Here is a 24042-nt window from a genome sequence, read left to right as displayed (position 1 = left end):
TAGTCTGGAAATTACAGTAAACAGAAAGGAGAAATTGAGCACTTTTACATAAAAACTGAAAATCCACAAATATCAGTGCACTGGTTTATTTATTTGCTTCCACATTTTCAAAGTGAAGGGCAATCAGAAGTTTTTCCCAAACCACTTTTTGATTCGAATTCTCTGAATATTTGAAGATATGGGCCATAAAGTTCATATTCTGGGCCTTTTGATACTTAAAGCGGGATATTATTAAAAACAAACAAACAAAAAAAGACTCATAGAAACCGTGATAGAACATTTATGGTTTTGAATCTACATTTTCAAAACTTTCCAATATATTGATAACCGTTACTAAGCTGCGCCTTGTTTAAAAGCCTCATTCAAAACAATGTCCCAAGTCTCATTGCATCATTCTGGCAAATAAACTCGCGCACACTGAACCCTAGAGAAGGATCAGAGCTGCTCATTCGGGAAGCAGGGAAGAGTCACTGGTGTCTTTATAAACTAAAACATCTGCTCTAAAGGAGCCTGCTTCCACAGCAACTGGAAAACTGTGGGAACCCACAGAAAAACTCTCACACAAGGCCACAGCAGGGACACAAGGCCACAGGGGGCACAAAACACAGATCGGGAAAACAAAAGACTCCCAAACAAACGGTGTAGGTAGGAAAATATATGGATTTCCCATAAGAGGTGGGTAACAAGGTGCACAGTCACCTTGTTAGCAGGTTTCTCAGTACTCTTGGCTGCTGGCTCTGGCTGCAGCTGCTTTGCCTTCTTGGATGGAGTCCTCTTGATCTTGGGCGAGTGGAACTTGTCCTTCAGTATCATGGTGAAAGTGGACAGATGGGATCGTTGCGAATCTGCGGACAGAAGGAAAACGGAGGAAGTCGAGTGGTCAGTCACGGCGTAAACATGCTTGAGGGGAGAGAATGGAAATGATCTATAAACAGATGGCACGAGCTCAGTGAAGAGCTAAATCCACTATCTCACAATGGCGCTCTTGTGAAACTGAGCTAAAGAGAGGATCATATGTGGACGCAAGCGAGATGCCGGAACGAAAGTGGAATCTTAAGACACTGGTGCACCAGGGATTTTTATCAAGTATGTGCAGCATCTGTATTTCATCTGTTCTGTTTGTCTTGGATATAAATCAGTCAGACAGTCAAGGCTCTTCCAGTGGCCCCTATATGTGCGTGCGTGCGTCAGTCAAAGGCAAGGACAGAACAGTTAAATGTGGCCAGAATGAAAACAATGACATGGTCATTAGTTTACTAGTTAAATTACTTGCCAATTTGATTCATTTACAGAGAACAGAGACGGCTGCATTTAAAAAGTGTGACATTCTGCCTAAAAATTGGTGTGGCAATATGATGCTGTGGGGATGCCTCACTTGGGGATAGGAAACTTAGAACTGATGGAAAGGTAGAGCTTAACCAGGTCCTCCATGATGGTTTTTTTTTTTTCTTTTTTGGAGATTGTTGAAAATTACTAATTTTTTTGGCACCATATTCAAAAAGTTGCAGTCAAAAAATAACATTTTCAAGTACCTTCTTGAAACAGAACCCTTAATACAAACAAAATCATACAGTGAGGAGTCGTCAAAATGCAAAAGAAGAATTTCATATTGGTCATTCAAGTCAAAATAAACTGTACACACAGTACAAACAACCCCTACAGCACATCTTAAAAGATTTTTTTTTTACAAAAGAACAAAAAAAAAAATACAAATGTCAACCTTTTGCGCAGCAAGCTTTCATCTTGCAGGTTCGACATTCAAGAGATGCCATGAAACTGGAAGTTAAATTAGAAGGGGGTTAAGCGAATCGATCAAAATTCAGTCGAGATGCAGTGATTAGTCAGAAAAGCAGGAAATGCAGAAAATGTTAACATTATCGATCAGTTTGAGAAAAAAGTTGCTATGACTGATGAAAATTGCAAGTCGGTGCAAAATTTGAAAGCGACTGAATTTGCATTAACAGTTGCTATCGCAACATTTAAGCGTGCAATAAGAGGACTCTTAAATGCAGGCTTAAAGGAGGCTATGACAAGACAACTGCTGTCCTCAGATGCTCTCCATTCAATCAGACTGAGATTAAACTATTTTGCAAAATAGGAAGGGGAGCCATTTCAGTCTCTGGAAATCTAGTAAAGAGATCCCCAAAAGGCATATTGCTGCTGTAATTGATGGGAAATGTTCTTATATAAAGTATTGACTCAAGAGGGATGAATAGAGCAATAAAATTGCTCCAAGGCACACAACTAACAGTAGCTTTATTATGGCTAAATGATTTACTAAAATGATGCAACTGAAGAAGCGCCAGCCAGCTGCATTTGAACATTGAGCACGTCTCGATTTCTGTACAATCCTTTGCTGGCGCGCTGCTTGTTTTCACCTCTTTCTCCCTCTCTATATCGCTACCCCAAAGTAATTCAAGAGATAAACGCTAATAACAGCACTGGGAGTCAGCAGGAAGCGTGGGTTTTATCAGTGACAAAATGACTCCTCTATCTGTGGTGATCTCCCTTTAGCTCAACGACAGCTTGATCTGGCATTCTGGGGCCAGCGGCGTAAAAAAAAGAAAAGAAAAAAGAACAAAACAATGTCGAACAGCAATCAACAGCAGGTAAACGGCACACAATACACTTCCAGAGTCACACCGCGCTTTCATCGGCGCCATCGATCAACAGGCCGTGCACATATCCACCCCTGTGTTCCCACTCTCCGCCCTTAATCCTCCTCATCCTCAACCCTGAGTGGAAGCTAAAGAGCGCTGAAGCAGCCAAACACGGCTGTGTGTCTCATTAAAAATGTTGATGAGGAACGGTCCCAGCAGCGATTCCTCCTGATCCGGAGATGCAAGAGGGATAGGAAGAACGGATTCTTCTTGTTTTACATTGAACAGTCAAAGGAGGAAAAAAACCCTGTATTTTGCAATTTAGAGCAAAAACTACAAAAACACTGGCTGCTTTGTCAGAGTGAGTGACTTATTTATGCTGCAACGCTGATTTAATAATGTGCAGAGTTACTGGAAATGTACCTCTTGGCACCTCTTTACCTTTAAAATTCACTTGACCTAGTTTTCAGTTTCCAAATGGGCCAAATCAGTCACATGAATATGGGAGCCAAAATTATTCTCCACACATAAATATGCTGCCTTTGCTGGTTAAAAAAAAACAACAAAAAGATACAATTACATCTAGTTTTATAAGTAGTCATTATGTCACCAAACTCAAGCAGAGAAAACCAAAAAAAACCTCGATATGTTTTAGAAAATTGATGGTAAAAAAAAAAGTAAAACACCATCTAGTCAGTCAAATGAGAGTGGCAGGACAAGATGCTGTGACTAGGACAACATCCTCATCTCAACTGTCTGAACTGCAATATGCAGTGCAGTATTGCCACATAAAAAATTGTGTTTCTATGAATGAAGCGGTTAGGAGAAAACACTGTAAGGGGATTTTACTTCTCCAGCCAACCTTGTATTATTTATAGGGGTGCGACGGTGGGTGACTATTGTTAACCGCGTATGTGCTGATGTGACCTGGTGTGCGCATCTGTCACTCAGCCGTCTATCACTGCAGAGCAAAAGTGGACAGTTGCTGATTTTCAGAGATTTGCGGAGGTAGATAAGATTGGTTTTTCATACAAGCATCGGAGGTTCACCCAAAACCAAGGAAATCGGGGGCCAATTGATCACTATATTCCTAATTATGTAGTTTCTTTACATACATGACAAGCTACTTTTTAAATTTTAATATATCATGTCAGATAAACATATGATAGGGACATTTCTGGTAAATATTGTGATGACAATATATCATAATTTTGATAAATCTCCATTTCCTTCTTTCCATTGTTTTCCTCTCATGTGAGCGTTCAATGCTCTGTGTAACCTTTAGCATCTTAGTGTCATCTGTGTCAGGCAGGGGCATCGATTGCATGAAGACTTCGTCCAACGGGCTGAAGAATAAAACTGTACATCCAATAATCTGTTCAAAACTCGGGTTGGGGTGTACACTAGAGCAGAGCCATGAGAGGAGACAGACACCGAAGGTTTGCTGGACATTCAGTTCCAGCTTACAAAGTCCCAAAAGGACTGCGTCCAAGTCTGCAGCTGCAGAGTAGAGCAACGCTGCCATGAGTGAAATGATTCACCACCGTGATTCATGCAGCTGGTTCGGCAGACATCACAGTCCCCGAAGCTTTGCTGTCTGAACGGTTCTCTGGACGGAAACGCCTCTCCAACAGAAAGTCAAGCTTCTAGCATGATCGTTACACGGACAAAAGAAATAAAATAAGCTGCATGAAACAGAGTTGGTGGGGGGTGCAGAGACTAAAGAGGGGGAATACAGTGAGGTTCTCTGTTATGGTCAAGCAGGCTTCTCTGCGTTTGCCATTCAGCAGCCAGGCCATCGCTCCTGCTCTCTGCGGCTTCCTGTCTGCCGCTGGCCAGAGTTGTAAGCGGGTGAGGTCATGGCCTGTAATGTCTCGTATGCTGAATCGGACCAGTCATGGACTGAGCAAAAGTGTGAAAGAAAGCTCACAGTGAAAACTTCTCTTTCAGTCATCCAGGCGACGACGCAGGTATAGTGAAGTAGCCTACGTTGACGTCAAAAGGGATACATGAGAAAGCTGAGGCTGACTGACGAGCGGATCCAGTGAGATATTGAGCAAATTAAATATTCTTTTATCCGTTAATTTTTTATTCTTTGATACTTGTAGATCTTTAAAAACAAGTACTACAAACCCTGTAAATCTTTAACAAAACACACTGCACATTCATTTGTGGTGTGAGAGTCTGGAGAGCATTCAAGCTGCTTAAGGCAAGGCTTTGTTGCACAATCAGTAAACAAACACACACCCAATGTAGAAAATGTGAGCGTATTTTGACTAGGTGCATCCATAAACTACAAGTTAAGCAGCATTAACCTGAATACTAATTTAGGTTGGCAGTAAACCTGATCTCTAACATTGCCAGTTTATTGTCCCATGCTACAGTCTTCATTGTGTATGCCTATACCAGCTTTGATTGGTCAAACTTAAACTCTAGTTTGTCTTCTTAGAAAGTCTGGTTCATTGAGAGGTTATAGCATAATCATACTCTGATGAGGGGTGGGGGGGAGCAAACTGTTGTCCGCCAAACAATCTAATTTTCAGTTCAATAGAAGTGAACTCTGGTGCAGTTTGAATGTGAATGTCAAGCGTGCCAAAGACCGCTCCAAAAGCACAAAGCAACTGTAGAGCAGGGCATTCTGGGTAGATGCAACCAAAACAAATGGGCATTTCGAGTGCTAGCGGGAGAAATGGCTCATGGTCTTTTGCAAAAGGCAAAAGAGATATCCTACAACCACTAAAAATCTGACCCTACTCTTTGTTTACATTTTATGAAGAAGGAAGTTGTGCTCAGTGTCTGATTCAAAGTTTTTTGTGCTGTTTCCGTCAGTGGTTCTTGGTCCAGCGCCACCACAGGCGAGGTGGTGGAGAGGTTTTTAATTAGTTTGGATTGCTTGACACAGTGCAACAAATTTTTAGTCTCCAATTGAACCGAGTCTACTAGACTATCAGGAGTGAAAACACCCTAAGGCATCCATTTTCAATATTAGTGAGGTATACATGAAGTCAGGTTAAGCAAAGTGATGTAGCAGCATGTTTAAAGCAACGCCTTTACAGCATGTCAAGTTAATTCAAGCTCTGAGAGAGCACAAGAGAGCAAGACTTTCAGTAGATAACAGGAAGGCTGGACAAATATATTAAAGTTGACTGGCCCTAACCCTAACCCTTTTCCGCTTTCCATCTCTGTTGCAAACTTTGTTTTACAGCAACAGCTCCCTTACGCCTTTGATCCTAATAAAAGTGATTAATAACTATGTCAGGAATGCTAGAATGTATCTTTCATTTTGAATTGGGCATAAAATATTTATCTCTGATGTTAATAACTGTAAGACCAATTCCTGGCAGTGAGTGCAGTTGTCGGGTGGTTGTGCGTGTTTGGTCCAGGTCTGTATAAAAACATTAAAACCGCCAAGTTAAGGTGTTACCCTTCTAAGACAGCTGGTGCGTCCATCACAAGTTCCTTCCACCCGTAGAACGGGATGATTGCAGGGTGAAAGGATACGGATCAGAGGTTGTGATTCGGGTTACACAAACAGCTGCCATCTCCTCCTAAACCTTATGTCTATGAAAGTGTGTGTGAACCTTGTGCTTAAACTGACATGTTTTCCCGGCTTCAGGAGGAGCGCAACAAGAGTCTGAAAGGTCATTGTTTGAGCTTTGGAGAAGAGAAAGCAGCTGTTGGGAAAAAAACAGATCTGAAAGTATGAATTTAATAAATGCAATAAAAAAAACACATAAAAATGATTTCAAGTCTCACTGTATTCCAAAGTAATAGAGGACTGTTACTATAACTCTACCTAAGGAATGAAAAACTAACAAGAAGAATAAAATAAATCTCTCTCAGATAATTTTATATAACATTTTATATATCATTGCATGCTCTACAATGTATAGTTTTTTCCCCCAGTGGAGATTAGGAAAAGCCTTAATTATGTATGAACAATAACAGAGAAGTTAATATGAAAGAGAAACAGCATGGCCACCTGCTGATTAAGCTGAGCAAAGACTACAAATGTAGCATGCCAGGAGTAAGATGTGGATATGTTTTTGTTTTGAACTGACTCCATAGCAACATCTCAAAAAGCAGCAAGAGCCATGAGTCAGCTGGTGTCTAACAACATACAAAGAAAAAGATGCGCCAAATCCTACGTCTTGATGCTGTGACACATAACTGAGCAAAAACCTAAAGTATTCGTCATCGGTAAAGCAACATGTTACCATGGAAACATGTAACATGTTGGTGCAGGCTAGTGAAAACAGTGCTGACCAAGGCATTTTCACTGATTGCCCTTTGCTGAAAATTCAATCCAAAAAATTACTTTTGATCCCAGATGCAGTTTTCTAAGATAGCTGTTTGATTTCCTACATATGAAGGGAAACGTTATTTAAAAATCTTCCAAAGGGAAAGATTCAATTTAGTTTCATTATATATTCTTAATAAATAAATTTATAAGTCATTTGTTGCTGAATAATTCTGCTAAACTATGGAGTCAGATGGTGGAAGCACCGTCTGACTCCAGGTTGCACCAACACCAACACTCTTTGTCCCTAGATGTTTAGTAATGCCAACCTTGGTTTGTTGGCAATATTAAGATGCTGAAGATGGCTTCAAATGTCAACTCTGAAATAACTGTCTTTTTTATTAAAATGTTTGGCACGATATCGCCTCTGCTAAAGTAACTAACTGATGACCGCAACACAGTAGGAAGTAGAAACACTAGAATTGTATTAAATAAAGATAAATAATGACTAAAAGTGGAATCAGCACATCAATGCTTTACAAAAACAAAGATTTTTAAAGCTGCCACAAAAATCCCTCTCAATTCTCTCTATGGGACTTCATTAGTCTTTAAATGAGAGTACAGTGAGTGGCATATTGTCCGCAGCAATGAAGAGTGAAAAAATATGGCATGAAACGCAAACAGAAATACCAGCAGAAAAACAGACAAATTAGAAAAAGGGACAATTAAACAGGAAAAATGTGATTCATTATCATTGTGATCATTTAATTTCTTTATTTAGGGATTTCTAAATGTTTGTGTTCAAGTTTTAAAACAGAAAAATTGGTCTCTGACAGAAGACATGCAGGAAATATTGCAGGGTTTCCCCCAGTATATCATAGGTCTGGCGGCCGCCATGCTTTACTAGCGCCACCGCCAGGCTAAGCCTTTCTTTTTTTTTATTTAGGAAAATAAAATAAATAAATAAAATCGCCTTTTTTTAAGCCGGATTGCAAGTGTTTCTGTAGCTCCGAGCGTTTCACTATCAGAGCAGATTTATTCCTAAAAGATATGTTTATAGAAGAAATGTTTATAGCTTATGCATTTAAAGCCGGACCAATCACACCGCTGGGCGTTACCTATGGGGCCTTGAGCAGAATATGACTTTGGGGCCCCTTTTGTTGCTAAAATCATCAGCACCTCTAACAGCTTCTGTGTTAGATTTAGTGAAATCTAGGACAGGGGGAGTAGTTTAAATTGGCAAACCTAAAAAGCAATAAATTATAACTGCAGTTTACCAATTTGTATTTGTGAACAAACAGCTGAAACTCAGAGATTAAACTCACAGCATCAGATTGTAGTTGTGGTAACAAACTAATCTGACTGAATATTGTTCTTTTTAAAGATTTTTTTGGCTCTAGTGGCCTTTATTTGATAGTTAATTGACAGGAAGGTGGGAAATGAGAGAGGAGGGAAGACATGCAGCAAGGGTCGCCAAGGCTGGGAATCGAACCTGCGACAGCTGCGTTGAGGACTAGGGTCTCCATAAATGGGTTGTGCTTAACCCCTGCGCCACCGTAGCATACCGACTATGAATATTGTTCTTTGAACTTCTACAAAGTAAACTTGCCAGCTCCTTAAAATCTGACATATAAATGTTAAATAATTTAAAGCATTTTAATTTACAGTATATATGCTGAAACCATTATGTCAAATTTAGCAGCAATGATAATCTCAATAAACAAATGTTACATTTATATATCTGTGGTCTATGATAAAATATTAGCATTTATGGGGCTCCTGAAGCTCTGGGGGGCCTGATGGAGCCGCTGACTTAATTTGGATTTAACAGAAGTAAACGTAGTTGATATTTATTTTAATTGTACTTTTTGATTAGTTGTTTTTAAGACTAGTTGTGGGTTTATATAGCAGTTCACTGACGATGTTTTCCCATAACAAATACCCAGTGATATTTTTACTTTTATTGTCTACTTAACATCATTTAATACAAAAAACGGTGGACCGCCGGTGGACCGCCTCCGTGCCCTGACCACCTGGCTTAGCAAGTTTTCTGGGGGAAACCCTTTATTGTATGTTGCACTTGTAGATATCTAAGGCAAAGTAACACTATTAGAGAAGTAGCAAAGCAGCAGCAACAGAAAAAGTCTTGGCATGGAGCATAGCTTACAGCTGATTTACGAAGTAATGGAGGCAGAAGTCCAATGGTGTGTTTTATAGCTTTCCAGCTGTGCTGTTTAGGCATGATGTTCAATAGAGAGCCACAGGGAGACTCAGTAAGAGAGCATCAGCTTCACTTACTGAGTAACTAAATGACATGAAGTGGATGCTAAGTGCTTAGCCCACTTAACACCTATTGTTTTCCGCAAAACAAAATAGTAAATGAGACCATAGAGGGTTTCTACATGGTCCATGTACAGTTGGCAATGCATTATACTGATTTCCCCATTAGCATTCTTTATAATGACTTCTGGAGTTAGAGCAAGCATGATGTGTGAACAGTGAGAAAGATTTATCAATACTGCACTGGGATCCAATCAAAGTCTAAATGAGGTGGTTTATATTGTGCTTGCAGCTTTTACATGAAATATATATTGTACTACACATTTTTTTTTTTATATCCAACGGCACCTGGGTTGTCTTGTTTTTCTTTATCTCGGTTGCAATAAAAGAAAAAGAAAAAAAAAAAAAATCAACCACAGGCGCTATGGTATGCTGTCAGCAGCTTCCACAAACACGCCCTTCAGCATATCAATGACTAGCAAAGCAGAACCAGAAGCCGTGGGTCAGCTCAGGAGTAGATATCAGAGCGGGGATGGAGGTCCTCTGTGTGCTGCCGCGCATGAGCACAGACAGCCTGGTCATCCATGACTAACAGAGCGCGCCACACGGTAAAGACGATCTATAACGCAGATCCATATCACAAAGCACCTCATCAGATACTGAACTGCTTGGTGTGATTACGTTCGAGAGTAAAAACAGTTCTTCTAAATTATATCAGACAACATGGTAAACTGAGGAGACAAGCCAAAAAGAAATCATTACATTTACCTTAAACACATAACACCTGGCCCACTTTGTCAGGTTTGTCACCACGGTAACGGGGGAAAGATGCATATTTTTATTAGCGCCGAGTCCCAAATAAGTGTAAAAATATGCAAAAAATAAAAAATAAAAAAAACACCTGAAACCTGTGGTAAGGTGAAACTACAATGTGAAACATGTGACTAGACTAATTATTCAAACACGCAATGTTAGAACAAAACAAACGCAAATCCAACCTAATCCCCAGGTGACGCACCTATGCTTGTTCAGTGTTTGTTTGAAACATCAATACGGATTAAAAAACATATCTTTGCCCATGAAGACTAAACCAGAATTTTAATGGGAAACGAGGCAGCAGCTAAAGCCAGTACATTTACTGTCATCCGCATCCACCGTCAGGCACAGTTGCACGGTTATTTTATATGCAGTCTACCATTACAGCAACATGACGAACAACGCAGAGCGAGCAAAGAATAACAAACATCATAAATTACAGCCATAACAGCCATTTAAAATAAGCTACAATGCGTGATCTCAGGGTTTCTGAGGTTACAATTCCCCATGCATTTAATATTAAATGCTTGAATGAAATGCAATGGATGTTGTGCAGATATTAAGAGCAGTGGGTAAGATTTCTGCTATACAAAACCTGTTAGTCATGCTACAAAGTACTGGTAGTATATTAAATTAATTAAAAAAAAGTTCAATCAAGTTGATGCTTTACTTTCCTTTTCAGAATGAACAAAGCATTCCTGTATGAATCAATACAAATGTGGATGTGTAAAAGCGGCGATATTAAAAAAGTAACCACATCCTCTTTAAATTCACTTTCAACAGCTGAGGCAGTAGGACATAGAAACTCTCTGATCCCTAAAATATTCTCAAATTACTATGCCCTCCAATGGCCAGCACACACACCAAGATATTAAGACTGTGACCAAATAAGTACACCCCCAAAATTCACTTCTCTAAATAGTTCAGGAGTAAAATTTTAGCCTTTGTTGGCTTAGTTGGAACACTAAAACTCACCCCCAAGCTATTTGAGTTCAAGGTAGCATCATCACTTACTTGCATTACACACATTATCGTTATGTAAAAGTTCTACTTTTGCATAACAACTCTAACAAAGCTATAAAAAAAAAAAAAAAAACATGCCACACTGTCCTTACTCTGGGCTGTGACTGACCTCTATGATAATGTGTGCGCGCTCAAATAATCCAGCCTCTCTGCCAGCTGGAGTACAAATCGGATGGTTTCAATATGGGTCGACATCTCATTACGGCCACCGGACAGGCTAATGGAACATATTCATGGGAGCTCTGGGCAAATCCCTTTATTGGGGCTGTATTGAAAGTAACGCAGCGAACCCTAAGGTGTAGTTGTTTCAATTGTCCTGTGTACAACAAAACACACGGGCCTTCACTCACACATTCACATCCAGTGACACTAACAAATAAGCACACGACTCGTCTCTAAAAGGCATTCAACCGCAAGCTGAAGCAAGAGCAAATTACCCCCGGGGTGCGACTTTTCAGCAGCACCAGTGGCAAGCAAAACATGGTCTGCGGCGCACGAGCGGCAAGCTTTTGATGGTCCCGGCTTCTTTTAAAAACCCGCCGATAATGAGACGGCAAACAGTGGAGTGGAAAACACCGTTTTGCGAAACATTGGTAATGTGCCATAAAATCTACCAGCCTCCGGATTAAACAGCGCTCACCTTTCAGACACGTTTAAGTTGCACTATGCTGTCTGTCAGTATTTACTCTAAACAAAGTGTTTCTATCTTTGGCACAGCCGTAGTTCGATGAACGTTCGACTTCATTTCAGATTCCTATAAAAACAACAAACAAACCAAAAAAAAAAAAAAACAGCTTTATGTTTGTATCTTGAACTTAGATTGCTCTGTGCTACTTGGCTGCTTTTGCCATTTTCTCCAAGTAATTTCTGAAAATCAGAATGCTTCCAAAAAAATCAACACTATCCTCACAACACTGCAATGCACTATTGAATGTATATAGGCTGTGCAACTAAACAACTTGCTGTACGTCTTGAAAACGGAAATTTGTCTCTTCCTTTTCTGCAATAAATGAAACGGATTTCATCTTACAAAAGCAAGTCTGGGGATGTTCCTCAACACCGTCTAGATTTCTTTCATTAAGCAGTAAGTCAGACAATCTCATGATAAGCTAAAATGGGCTCAATAATTTCTATTTGCACCATTTATAGTTTTTTTCCTCTATTCGCTCTCTTTCTAGCACAAACTGGATGACAAAAGTCTTGAGTCTGATCCTTTGGTCTCAACTAGCACTTTTTCTAAGGACAATTCTGTTTACAGAAACTTTAAATTTTTTTATTTGTCGTTTTAATTATTTGGGATATTTAAAATGTCTTCCAGTACCATTGTTCATTAAAATGAAAAGTTATTGATCTTTAAAGAGGCTGTTCTTGAATTATTATGCCATTACCACTAGTAGCCATTACTTGAAAATGGTCTCAAAACAACAATATTATAGTTTATCGCAATGTCTGGGATAATTTATTGTCCAGCAAAAATGTGTTATGACATCTCTACTCAAACCTGTATGTGTGGAAAGGTGTCAAAAAATTTCATAAAATGATATTTTTGTATTTTGATAGCAAAATTGAAATTCCATGAGTTTGCTTATTTAACCTGGTGACAGTGACATCTTACTTTTTCTTGTACACATAAAAACAAAAAACTTTAATTCAGCAAATACAAGTAATAACTTAATTCTTTCATTGTGTACCAAACAAGACACCAAAGACTGGCACACATTCACCAAGCTTCCTGACAGGGTGGGGTGTAAATTTGTATGATGCAAATTGTTGAAAATGGGAAATCACACAACACACACATACACGCCATCCTGGGTACCCCTCCTGTTCCTTCCCTACTGACGCCGAAGCCACTGGTACGATTTCCTGTCCCTTGTCTCCATCATCGAGCGCTGCTTCCTCTTCGCAGTCCAGGCTTGCCTAAAATTGGTACGTCTCTGGATTTTCTCAAGCCTCTCTCGAAATGGTTCGCCTCATTTATCCCAGACACACCAAACAGCTCAAAGCAGCTTGATCCTTAAAGTGACCTTCTGGCAGCATATCACTGCATTTTATTTTATTTTTTTTTAATTTAGGATTCCATTTAAAGCTCACTTTTCGAACTGAATCTTTCAGCAGAGCGAGCGCACACTGGCTGGCAGGCAGCAGGTTCCCCTTGGGTGAAACCAATATACTAAAGAACCACAAAGAGCTATAAATACCCCCACTTGTCAGGATCTCTGACATCAAATGGCACCAGAGAACACACTGCGACAGCGAAAATAAAACAACGCTGATTTGCTGGTTGAATTTGGAGTTCTGAGAGAATGGCAGCTGCTTGGCAGGAGAGCACAAAGCAAACATTCGCTATAAAACACTCGAGAAACGAGACAGATCTTGCCCACAGAGACAAACAGCCACAATAGAACCGATCACTTCAGTGCTGAGTAGCAGACAGATACAGAGAGACAGAAGCATAGGAAACAGTAAATGGCCTCGAGCAGTGAGGAGTGGTACCACTCTCCTCCTGTTAGAGAGCTGCACAAAGCTCATTCTGTCTGTACAGTGGCCTACTTGTCAACCTCTTGACACTTTTGTGCACAAAGGCTAGACAGGGCTGACGCCCAAAATGGGCGAGTAAACAAGATGCCATGAGGTTAGCAATACAGCTAACTGCTGCAACGACTGTAGCTTAATGGTCTCAAACTTTACTTCCTTGGTTGTATCCATGGCAGCCACGCCGATGAATGAACCAAATGGCCAAACTGCTTCATAGATAAACATGCTATTGATTTGATTAACTTAATAGGACGCCAGTAACACATAACTACAAAAATATAACAAGACTTTTTTGCGTTTGCAAAGGTTTGTGTTGATGATGAAAGAAAATAATTTAATTTTATCACACGTTTAATCTATATTTAGAGTAATAAACAAATACACATTTATATTAATCTAAATTTACAATATTTTGTTCTCAAATTAATATTTAGCCAGCATTTTTGAAAATTTTAAAATCTGATCAAAATAGAAATATCCAAGAAGAAGTGGGTCGATGCAAGCCGACAATTTGTGTCCCTGCAAGTCACCATATCCTTTACAGTTCCGGCATGATTAAAAGATATTAATCTAAGGATTCGCAGTCATCAATGGAGCCAAAAAACAAACAAAGGCATCTAAACATAGATCTACCTCGACAACAGCAGTGACTTGTTTGCAAGCGATGCCAACTTCCCCTTTCATTCCTGATTTGGAGTGGCGTCGGAAACTGGCAGCAACCGTAAAGCTTCCCCTTCATTGTCCGCCGGCACCCTGCCACTTTAGGGTCTCAGCGAGTGGACAAGCTCAGCCCAGGCAAAGACACAAAAACAGTTTTACTGGATCTCCATTTTTTTCTTTACAAAAATTTATAAAAATAAAAATAAAAAAAAAAGCCAAAATCGAGAGTAATATTGCAGGCGATGTGGTCAGCAAGAGAATAAACACAATTCATTGTTCAAAACAACTTAAGGTTAGCATTCAACAATCACATCATACGTTGGAGGAAGTCATGAGTTCCTAATTTCTAAAATCAAATCTTAACAACTACATTAAAACAGCAAATTGAAATTTGAAAAAGTTCAAGCAAGCCAAGAACTTAAAAACAATGTAATCTAATACATCTGAACCTCAGTTATGTTTTAAGTAACATAACTTTTTTTGCCGTCTATTTGTAGCATCCTGTATAAAAAATAATTTTAAAAATTCTCTTAATCACCATTTGATATCCAATGAATCGTTTAACCAAAAAAAGAAAAGAAAAAAGTCAGCTGCACTGATGTCAAGTCGAACAGAAAGGGTTGAGAGTTTCACATTTTGATATTAAAAGTTATTTTTTCACTGCAGAGGCATCCATTGCTACAAATGATCAGCTAAACAAATGCTATGTTATTGCATTTTAGGCAGTAAAATGTTTATTTTCTCATTTAAAAACAGGAACCGAATTGTTTATTTGCATTTTGAACACATTTCTAAATCCCATTGTATAAAAAGAAAATTCAAATGGAAAATCGGCAGAATGTGCCAAAATTTTAACAGATTGATTAGTAGTCAAAATAATTGATAGATTGATGACTAAAATTATTGTCTGCTGCAGAGCTAAACATAACGGAATGATGTCAAATTTCATTCTATTTGGCGCTATATCGAATTTTATTCCATCTTTGACTCAATAGTCAAAACAAACATCAAACCATTTTCTTGAAAATTAAAGGCAACAAACTAATTAATTCCCACCAAATGTTAAAAACATCTATAGAGTATAGCCTGCTCCATCTATTTATATTGCTATTTATTTAGCGAGTGAATCACAACGAAGAATCTACATGTTACTACAGAGACATAATATTGCTAAAAATACCAAGCAAATTATTTTAGGCGAATGATACACAAACTCATCCAAACACCAACTGCTGTGCTTAAATACATGGGGTTTTTTTGAGCTGAGCACACCAGAGTGTGTGTTTTCAAAACAAGGCATTAGGTCTCTCAGTCCTGTGTAATTACACAATAATGGACTCGACTCCCTTAATTTAGGAGCCTGTACGTGCTACCGGCTCACCAGGGTGGATCATTTCACACAGTGCGACTGGGGTAGCACCGGCTCATAACAAACATTAATAACCCGAGCGGCGCAAACCCCTACGTGTGGGTCAACAAACATACTCGGCTACCATGGTGAAGCAAATCAACCACAACCGTGTAAGCGATGCAATTTTGTTACTATAATTTTTTTTATTGTGCAACAGGATTACGAAGATGACATCCAGGCAACTGTGGCAAGTCGTCACCTGATGAGCTGGGATTAGAGAGGCTGCTTGCGCTTCTGTCTACGAATGGTGAAGGCTAGAAGGTCAAGCGGCAGCCTCCGACGGAGGGCTGCGGGCCTGCAGAGCCGCCTCTTAAAGCTGGATCCGCCCAAGGCTTCTGCAGCGCAAATGAGCACTTTCTATAAAGCCACATGACACAAAAAGCACAGCGAGGAATGTCCCCTGCACTTTATTCTGCCAGTTGAACCTATTTTACCAAAGTTTTAAAAAAATAAATAAAAAGCTTCCAAACTGGTAAGAAGAGCTTTAAATAAAGACGTACACAGCCCTAAGAGCCCCTTAAAGACAATTAAAACTAAGCAATTAAATCATAAAAACCGCTGCAACATTTCTATACAGTAAAACTTCTGTAGTCAGAACATAAGCAGAGGTCAAGTGAAACGAGCCTTTGATAATATGAGGGACCTGCATTCTTGTCATGTATATTAAAATACACAAACTACTGAACAGCTTTTCATCTGTTCAGTAGTTTCAGCTCAACATGTTTCAAAAGCACAATACAACTAGAGGTGCTTCATAAATCACATGGCGACTGAAAATTATCTGAAAATTATTTTCCCAGGTTGATTGGCCTGATCTGAAATCAGCTAGTCGGAAACTTAAAAATCGGATCTTTTTCTGATCAGTGAACGCACCATGTACAGGCATCCAAGCACAACAGCCATTGCAGCGAAGAAGCAGAGATGCGCTTTTGAAACAGCAAGTATGTTTTCTACAACTCGTCTGCCTTCAGGCATTCAGAAAGCGAGAAAGAAAACATCAAGTCTAAATGGAGTACCTTTTTATCTTTTATCAATTGGATCTATTTTAAAAAAAATCTCTCTTAAAGAGAAACCAAAAGTCAATAAAATCAGTATCACAGAGTCAAGGTTTTCAAAAACCAGCATTTAAACACAAAATTCTGACAAGGCAGCTCTACAGTAATTTTCTGTGTGTGTTGCAGTTTCTTTACCTGCGTCCTCATCCACATGTTCCCGTAGAGAGGAGTCCGTGTCCTTGGAGGAACCCTGGCTCCTCCAGCTTATATTGCCCATGCAAGAATCCTTTATCCACAGAGCTTAGTCCTGGTGATATTGATGGTCACACGTTCTGTGAGCTGAGGCTCACCGATCAACCTCGCGTTTTTACAGCCATCCCTCTACGGGACTGCTGACTTTTAGTCATGAACTCACTAGTCCTTGTGACCGTCCTCACTTGACTCACCCATGTTGCATCGCGCCTCACAGGAAAGAGCCGCAAATAGACGTGACAGAAGTCGACGGGCACTGGAAAGCAGTCGATTGTTTCGAAAAAGCAAAACCTTGAGAAGGGAAAAAGAAAAAAATCCTGGTCTGAGCAAAGAAGGTGACACCAGTGTCCATGAAGGGGAACCAACTCCCAGTGACATGCACTGGGGAAAGCCGTCCACCTGTGGGAATAAGCGACCTCTCTAGCGTAGATACCGACACACAGCTTCGAACAAAGCGTCCGGGCGATAAGCGTCTGGAAAACAGACGGGAGCCCGACTGAAATGGCATCGACTTACAAACGAGGCCCTCAAAACGACCTTTATTGCAGCCTTCTGCTCCACGGAAGACGCTGGTAAAGAGGCAGAAGACCAAAGAACTTGAAAACCTTCACGTTGCAAAGGCCCGACTGTTCCCACTTCCCATCGATTGCCTCGGCCGCAGTCGTTACCAAACGTGCAATCAATCCATTTTCCTACCCCATTCCTCTAATCTTTCTCCACCCTCTTTCTTCTCATCCCTGAACCATATTCCCTCCCTCTTCTTTGCTTTCCCATACACAGAACACGCGCACGCAAAAAAAAAAAAGAGGAGAAAATCTAATTACAACACTGCTAAACCTATATGGGAGCAGCAGGCCTCTCATTCTGTGGTGCAGGGAGGGCGAAGAGCTTGCTCCCATCAAACCTCAAAAATTGCAGCATGTCAACCCAGGACCCATAGCCTTCCCTCTGTAACAGTGGGATCACTCACCAGCAATGTGGGCTGACCAAATTGTCCCAGGAAGCGTTTTGTAATCATAACTTCTTTAGCTCTGGTGACTAAGGCACGCAGGCCTCGCTATTTCTGTACATCACACAACAATATATTTGAGGCTTAAAGCATTCCAGTAACCACTTCAGAAGCACAAAGGCGTCCGAATAACTCACACTTCGGCGTTAACTCTAGGAATGCTAGAGAGGAAACTCTTTGCATCGCAGCAAAACACGGACACACACTCCTATTATTTGCAGGGAGGCTGAGTTGGGGTGGCAGGGAGTCTAAAATAGGAAACTGATGGATCAGTTCCGCTGCGGCCGGTTACTACTATCAACGGTCCAGTCAGAGAGGAGTCCACGGGCTAATTTTAAAACGCTGATACTCCCACGGCTTTGTTACCAACGCTGACGAGCCAAAACGTGTCATGATTTCTGACTTCGTGTCGAAAATGAAACGCGGATTTTGCAGTAGCCGGGGAGAAAATAAAAAGGAAACGGTAATGCAGGCCCATCTCTTTTCTCTTCCAGCATTTAAATTTATGCTAACTCACCACCAGCTCAACACTCGCGTAGAAAACTACAAATTCATGTCATCACATAAACAAGGTTCATTAAGGAAGGCCAGACAGGGGCAATTCTGCACACAGAAATTTAAAAAAGATGCATGAATTAGGCTTTTCCTGGCCAATACTGATTTATACTCTTTGTGCCAGTGGCTGTTGTGACAGATTAAGATTTCTTTTCTAAGGCTTAAAACACACAAATTAGTAGGACCAGCACTGACCAATATTTTACACCTTGGGAAAGATGCTAGTTCATCACATGCCTTTGATTTAATAAAAAAAAAAAAAAAAGAAAAAAAAAAAAAAAGAAAAAAGCGCAAATAGAGAATTTCTTATAAACAAAATAAGAGCTTTTTGCTCATACAAATTAAAAATAAGAAGCACAACATCCTGGCATCAGAACGAGTTCTTTCTTTGCAGAACAATCCAAATCTCATTTTCTGCAAATCAGAATAAGTTCACATGTACCTAAAAATAGTTTCTGCAAGAGCTTTATTATTTAATGGAGAAGATCATATGAGGTTTGTTGCAGCAAAGGAATTTTTGCAAACAGGCTATTGTTACCTGCTGGTGGGAAATTCATAATTACAAACAGCGACAAACTCTGAAAGTGTTTCTAACTCCATAAAGATATTTACACATTTCTGTAGTACAGACGTATCTCACATTTAAACCAATACCCATTCCACACACCCGTGAATGTCACAACAGTTTTGCGATGTGTTGCAATGACAAGCAGCTAATCCCACCTATACCAAAGGAGCATTGTTGGAAAAACAAGTGAGTTGAGCAAATCTTAAAGGATGCAGTATTGTTTACAAATCATATAATTCAGGTTTACACCTGACAAACACCAAATGCCGAGAGAGTTTTTGGTTTGATAGGTAAACGAATCTGGAATCAGAGAGAGGTTGGACAAATGGCGTCTAGACTGTCCACCACGGCTGCCAACAAGTGAACGAACCGAACTGGAAAAACACCACATTATATAACTGACAGCCTTAGGAGGAAGGTAATAAATCTCATTTATATTCCATTCCCAGCTCGTTCAAGTGGACTGAATGACTGAAATGGGAGAAAAAAAGCAGTTCAAACGAACTAAAAGACTGAATCAGTTTATGATCAACAAGTAATCTGAGTTGAAAATGATCATTTCTTTTGTCATTTTCATGTCTTCGGTGCTTTGCTCAGATGTTAAATTGTCTAACAAACAGATGGAAACAGAAACTCAAGTGAAGCTTCTGAGCTGGATCATAATATTTGTAGTCTCTATGAAAATGATAGAAACAACAGTCGTTATTAGCTTCGATACGCGTAACTGTCACACATGCATGCCGACACAAAACTTCTCAAACTTTTAAGTAGATGCGCAAAGAGAGCACAGCACACCAAATGTGAACTGACAAAACTGCTGTAAATCTCTGCTCCTCTCCACCCGGTTCCCGTTCCCTCGAGGAAATCACAGAGCAGCGAGTTTGCAAGTCAGCTGCTCCAACGGTTTTTGGGCAACACTCAAGACTCTGCATCTGTTTAAGGATTACAGTCCCGGGTGCCTAACCGGTGAGGTCATGTGGGTGCGTATGCAGCAAAATAAATGCTACAGAGGATAAATCAACCACCCTCTTGGATGTTTTATTTATTTATTTACTTTGATGCAGATGGATGTGACATCAAAATGGAGCGCCACACAACAGGTTGCAAAGCCAACTCTAATAAACAGGTCACTAATCTGGGCGTTAACATCCCTGAAGAGAAAAAGCCGGCGACTTTGGGACACGGTTACCACGGCGAGAGGGGAGTATGTTTATGTAGCAAGTGAATCTGGCCATTACTCTCCTGTGGAAGTTTGGGGTCCATTTGTGCATTGCATTGATAAACCTGAGACAATCTGTGCACCATGGCAACCACTAGAGTAGTTATCCCATGCATCATGTGTTATTCTTCAGTCAATAGCTAAAAATCCACCTGCTCACAACTGGGAGCTTTACATACAATCAGAAAATGTTTAAAAGTGGAGATGCAACAAAAATCTTCTAGTGACCCGATTAAGACGATTTAAAATCCGATTGATCCCGGCTGATGATCGATCAGTCACAAACTAAAAACACCAACTAAAAGTGCGAGAAACTTTTAGAAAGGAAGACTGTCGGGAAGGTGAAGGTATTCCAGCAAACCTCCTCCGTTTTACACGTATTTAAGAGTAATTTGAAATGGAACGGATCACGTTTAATTACGAAACACTGGTAGTTTTTTTCTTTTGAAAGTTCACAGGTAAAGAGTTCGTTTTTTTCCGAATTCCTGTGTTTTCCTAGATACCAGACTGATTAAACTGTCAACTCTGCAGTCATTTTATTTTTTTTGTTTTTGAGATGTTGCTAAAATTTTATTTCTCAACTTAGCTGAATAATGCAGATTCTTTATATGAATAAACATGTATGAAATGCATAGCATATAGGTCCATACTACTTATTTTTCCCCAAAATTAAAATCTTGCAAGCTGTACATTATATTCTTAAGTGTGTAAAAAAAGGAAACTTTGCAAACTTATGAAAGGAGAAAAATGTGATATGCTGCAAAATATTGTCTAAGGCTTTACAGGTAGATTTTACTGCTTTTTTTTATGATCCAAAATGAACCGCTGCACAAACCYTTTTTTTTTTTTTTTTTTTTTTTWKWMMKKCATTGTTTWTTTCAGGTTTTTTTTTTTCTAAAAATGTTTTATTAAGACAGCTCATTCATTTTTTCATCATGTCGGAAGAATACCGTTATGCTTTATCATCATTTACAGACTCTGGGCAAATATCGGAATCGGATGCAAATTATGTGTCGGATGGATTTGTGCCTTGACAACAGACCTACAAGTCACCCTATAAGTATAATTAGGAAAGCTTGGGAAAGCAGATGTGCGAGTCAGAATCGGCACTGCCTCTGACTTTTCATTTAGCTGTGACCATATGTAGTCATCTGTCCGCAAGACACGAAAGGAATCGGAAACTTTTACGCCTGTGAGGAATGAGTGAGCCTGGCGGTGGATGATGACACTCCCTCCCCGCTTGTCGGTTAATGGGAGTCCCATTTACTGCAGGCGACACCGGGCAGGACTGTATATATATATGAACAAGGCCAGGCAGGGAGACAGCTGCTGGAATGGGTATGCAAGTGTATCTGGCGGGTATAAAGTTTCCTTCCCAAAGGCATACATACCTAAGACGACCCCTGTTTGCACTCGCACTCAAGAGTGCAATGCAGTGCTTTATTTGCCTTTCGCCTGCATACAAAATGAGCCACGCAGGCAGACACAACAAGCGACCAAAGCCACGAAAAAAAAAAAAAGAAAAAGAAAAAAAAAAGAGAGAAAAAATTGCCACATGCACAGTGGTGAAAATCAGCTTAGCACAGATACACACGGAGGTCCTGGGCGTGAACTAACTCCAGGTGTCGACGCAGCTAACGCTAGCCTCAAAAAGCTAACAATTTAGCTGCTGCTTCCAGCAGCAAACCCACATTAAATGAGGATAAGCCGTGGGAGAACACATTTTAAATAACATATGCCGAGTTCCCAAATTATTCCGAGATATTTCCTCATCCCACAAAAAAACATTTGAGATTTGTTTCCAGCGGGTATGGACGTTTTCAAACAATAAATGATTTTATTTATGTGACCGTAGAAAGGAGAGGAGGAAAAAAAAAATCACAGGGAGACTGATAAAATGCCGGTGAAGTCCCATGCCAGATTAAGAACCACAGCATCTATATGTGATATTACTTCTGCCTTATTTTACACTGGCATGCTAAATCAGCTAACACCAGCGAGCAGGACAGAGAGTGACGCTTTATTTTCAATTGGATAGTCGAGAAAAGAGCAATCCATGGGGCCCAATTAAACCACCATTTACACTGGACACATTCATGCAGTGTTATCCGGGAGCTTGAAGATTTACCCATACACATCCCGCGTTAAATCCATCCACAGCTCCCCTTTATAAAGAATCCCATTATTACAGTATCGCGAGGTGGGAATAGTACGCTTTGAGTCTAGCCTGGGCAGGACTTACCTTGCTTGCTCTCTATTTTTCTCGACATTTTCTTAAGCCAGCAGCAGCGGCAGCTGTGGTCCCCGCTCTCAGTTCAACAAAAACGGTAGCTGCAGACGAGCCTCGCCGCGCGAGTCTTCCGATTATTCCCTCATTTTCGATGTCCCACCGTGTCCAGGAGATGATTCCGTTGGGGTTAATGCGCTGTATTTACAGGCCAGACACATTGGTATGGTCAAAAACGGTCTCCGTCCGTCTCCGGGTAATTTTCACTGGATACACACACACACACACACGCGCGCACAACACACGTTAATGCTCTGATCCCAGACTCGGGCAGGGAAAAAGAAGAAAAAAAACAACAATCCCATCTGGTGTAACAGCGCCCCCTGGTGGTAGGAATTGAACACGTCAGTTTGACATCAAGGCGATGGGCGTGTTGTAACTTCGATTCAAAGAGTTGCAAACCAATCCTCACTAGTTTATTTTTTTTTAAACAAAAATACACGTGGTGCTTATAAAATAACTTTATGCATTGAAAATTCATTTGAACATACTATTATACAATTTCAGGAGTTTTATTTTACAGTTGCTGCATGTGACATGCCTTTTATTAACTATGCTATCATGTGCAACTAATTCATTTTTGTGAGGTTCTGTGACCATTGAGTCAAAAACAAATAAGTTGGATCTGCATGTTTGAAGGATGTACTTCAATTATGTTTAATTTTTATTGTGTCAATCACACAATTAGCTGTTGGCAACTATATCTAAGGAATATGTTACTACAGTGTGGGAGAAAGTTTAGATTGCTTTTGGTCATTAACCTACCGTATCAATTACCCCAGGAACTTTGTCATTCATCTGTCCATTTATAAGCAGTTTATTTTTATTTTTATTTAGAAAAGATCAGAGGAGGAAGCTGTACATTAAAAAGCTTAGCAGCATAGGATTCCCTGACAATATTTTGACTTTAACATTTCTACCACTCTGATTTCTGCTAGTATTTTCTTGATAAATAAAAGTGTTGGTCTCACCAGTGAGGTCTGAACGATCAGAACACTTGTTAATTGTAAGAAACATAGTTTATTCCGAACTCTTACGTTTGGAACTTTAAATGAGTCAGTCAGTGTTTCTGATGAGATCGTCTCCATTTTCTATTTGTAACTTCTCTAAACAGACTGTAATTAATTGAATTAGTAAAGACACCAGCTGCTCCTTGCAAAACACCACAGTCCTGCTAATCGTTTTAATATTTTAGTTGTTCGTCTTTTTTAACTTGAAAAACAGGAGTGAAGGTCAATATGCAATGTTTTCCGCACAGTTATCTTGATATGAAATCCTTTTTTTTTTTTTTTTAATAAACCTTTTAAAGAAAGCACAGCGATAAACCTTGTTTTACTCAATCTGCACTTTTATTTTTACACATTCAGCTGTTTACATGCCATCACTTGCTTCCATGGCAGAAAAATAAAGAAAAATGAAAGAGCAGGAAGAGGGACGGCTTTTGATTTTTAACCTTGATGTCTGCTGACTGGGCCCGCTTGCCTTTTTGATGCTGCACGTTATCCTGGTCGCTCAGGAGCGACCATCATTATGTCCCTCGCATGTCAAGTAAGCATTCAATGTCATCTTTTTATGAATAATTGATCTGT

At 39.8% G+C, this 24042-nt stretch overlaps 1 protein-coding gene across 9 annotated transcripts in view; it reads right to left on the bottom strand.

The window, feature by feature from the left end:
• The window catches only part of rapgef1b (Rap guanine nucleotide exchange factor (GEF) 1b), a 49838-nt gene extending 27103 nt beyond the window's left edge, over positions 1-22735 (bottom strand). Inside the window, exons 1-2 of one of the 9 annotated variants that reach the window (XM_008423672.2) lie at positions 22409-22735; positions 700-845 (exon numbers count right to left, since the gene is read on the bottom strand). In XM_008423672.2, the coding sequence (XP_008421894.1) occupies positions 700-845; positions 22409-22436 (174 nt within the window). In that variant the 5' untranslated portion in view covers positions 22437-22735. Of the gene's footprint in view, positions 1-699; positions 846-16758; positions 17055-22408 lie in introns of those variants that run through there. The other 8 variants (XM_017307899.1, XM_008423670.2, XM_017307900.1 and 5 more) reach the window with 8 other exon arrangements.
• Between the last annotated feature and the right edge of the window lie 1307 nt (positions 22736-24042).

Source organism: Poecilia reticulata, linkage group LG12 (genome assembly GCF_000633615.1).
Source record: "Poecilia reticulata strain Guanapo linkage group LG12, Guppy_female_1.0+MT, whole genome shotgun sequence".
NCBI lineage: Eukaryota > Metazoa > Chordata > Actinopteri > Cyprinodontiformes > Poeciliidae > Poecilia > Poecilia reticulata.
This window is presented reverse-complemented; position numbering and strand designations above follow the sequence as displayed.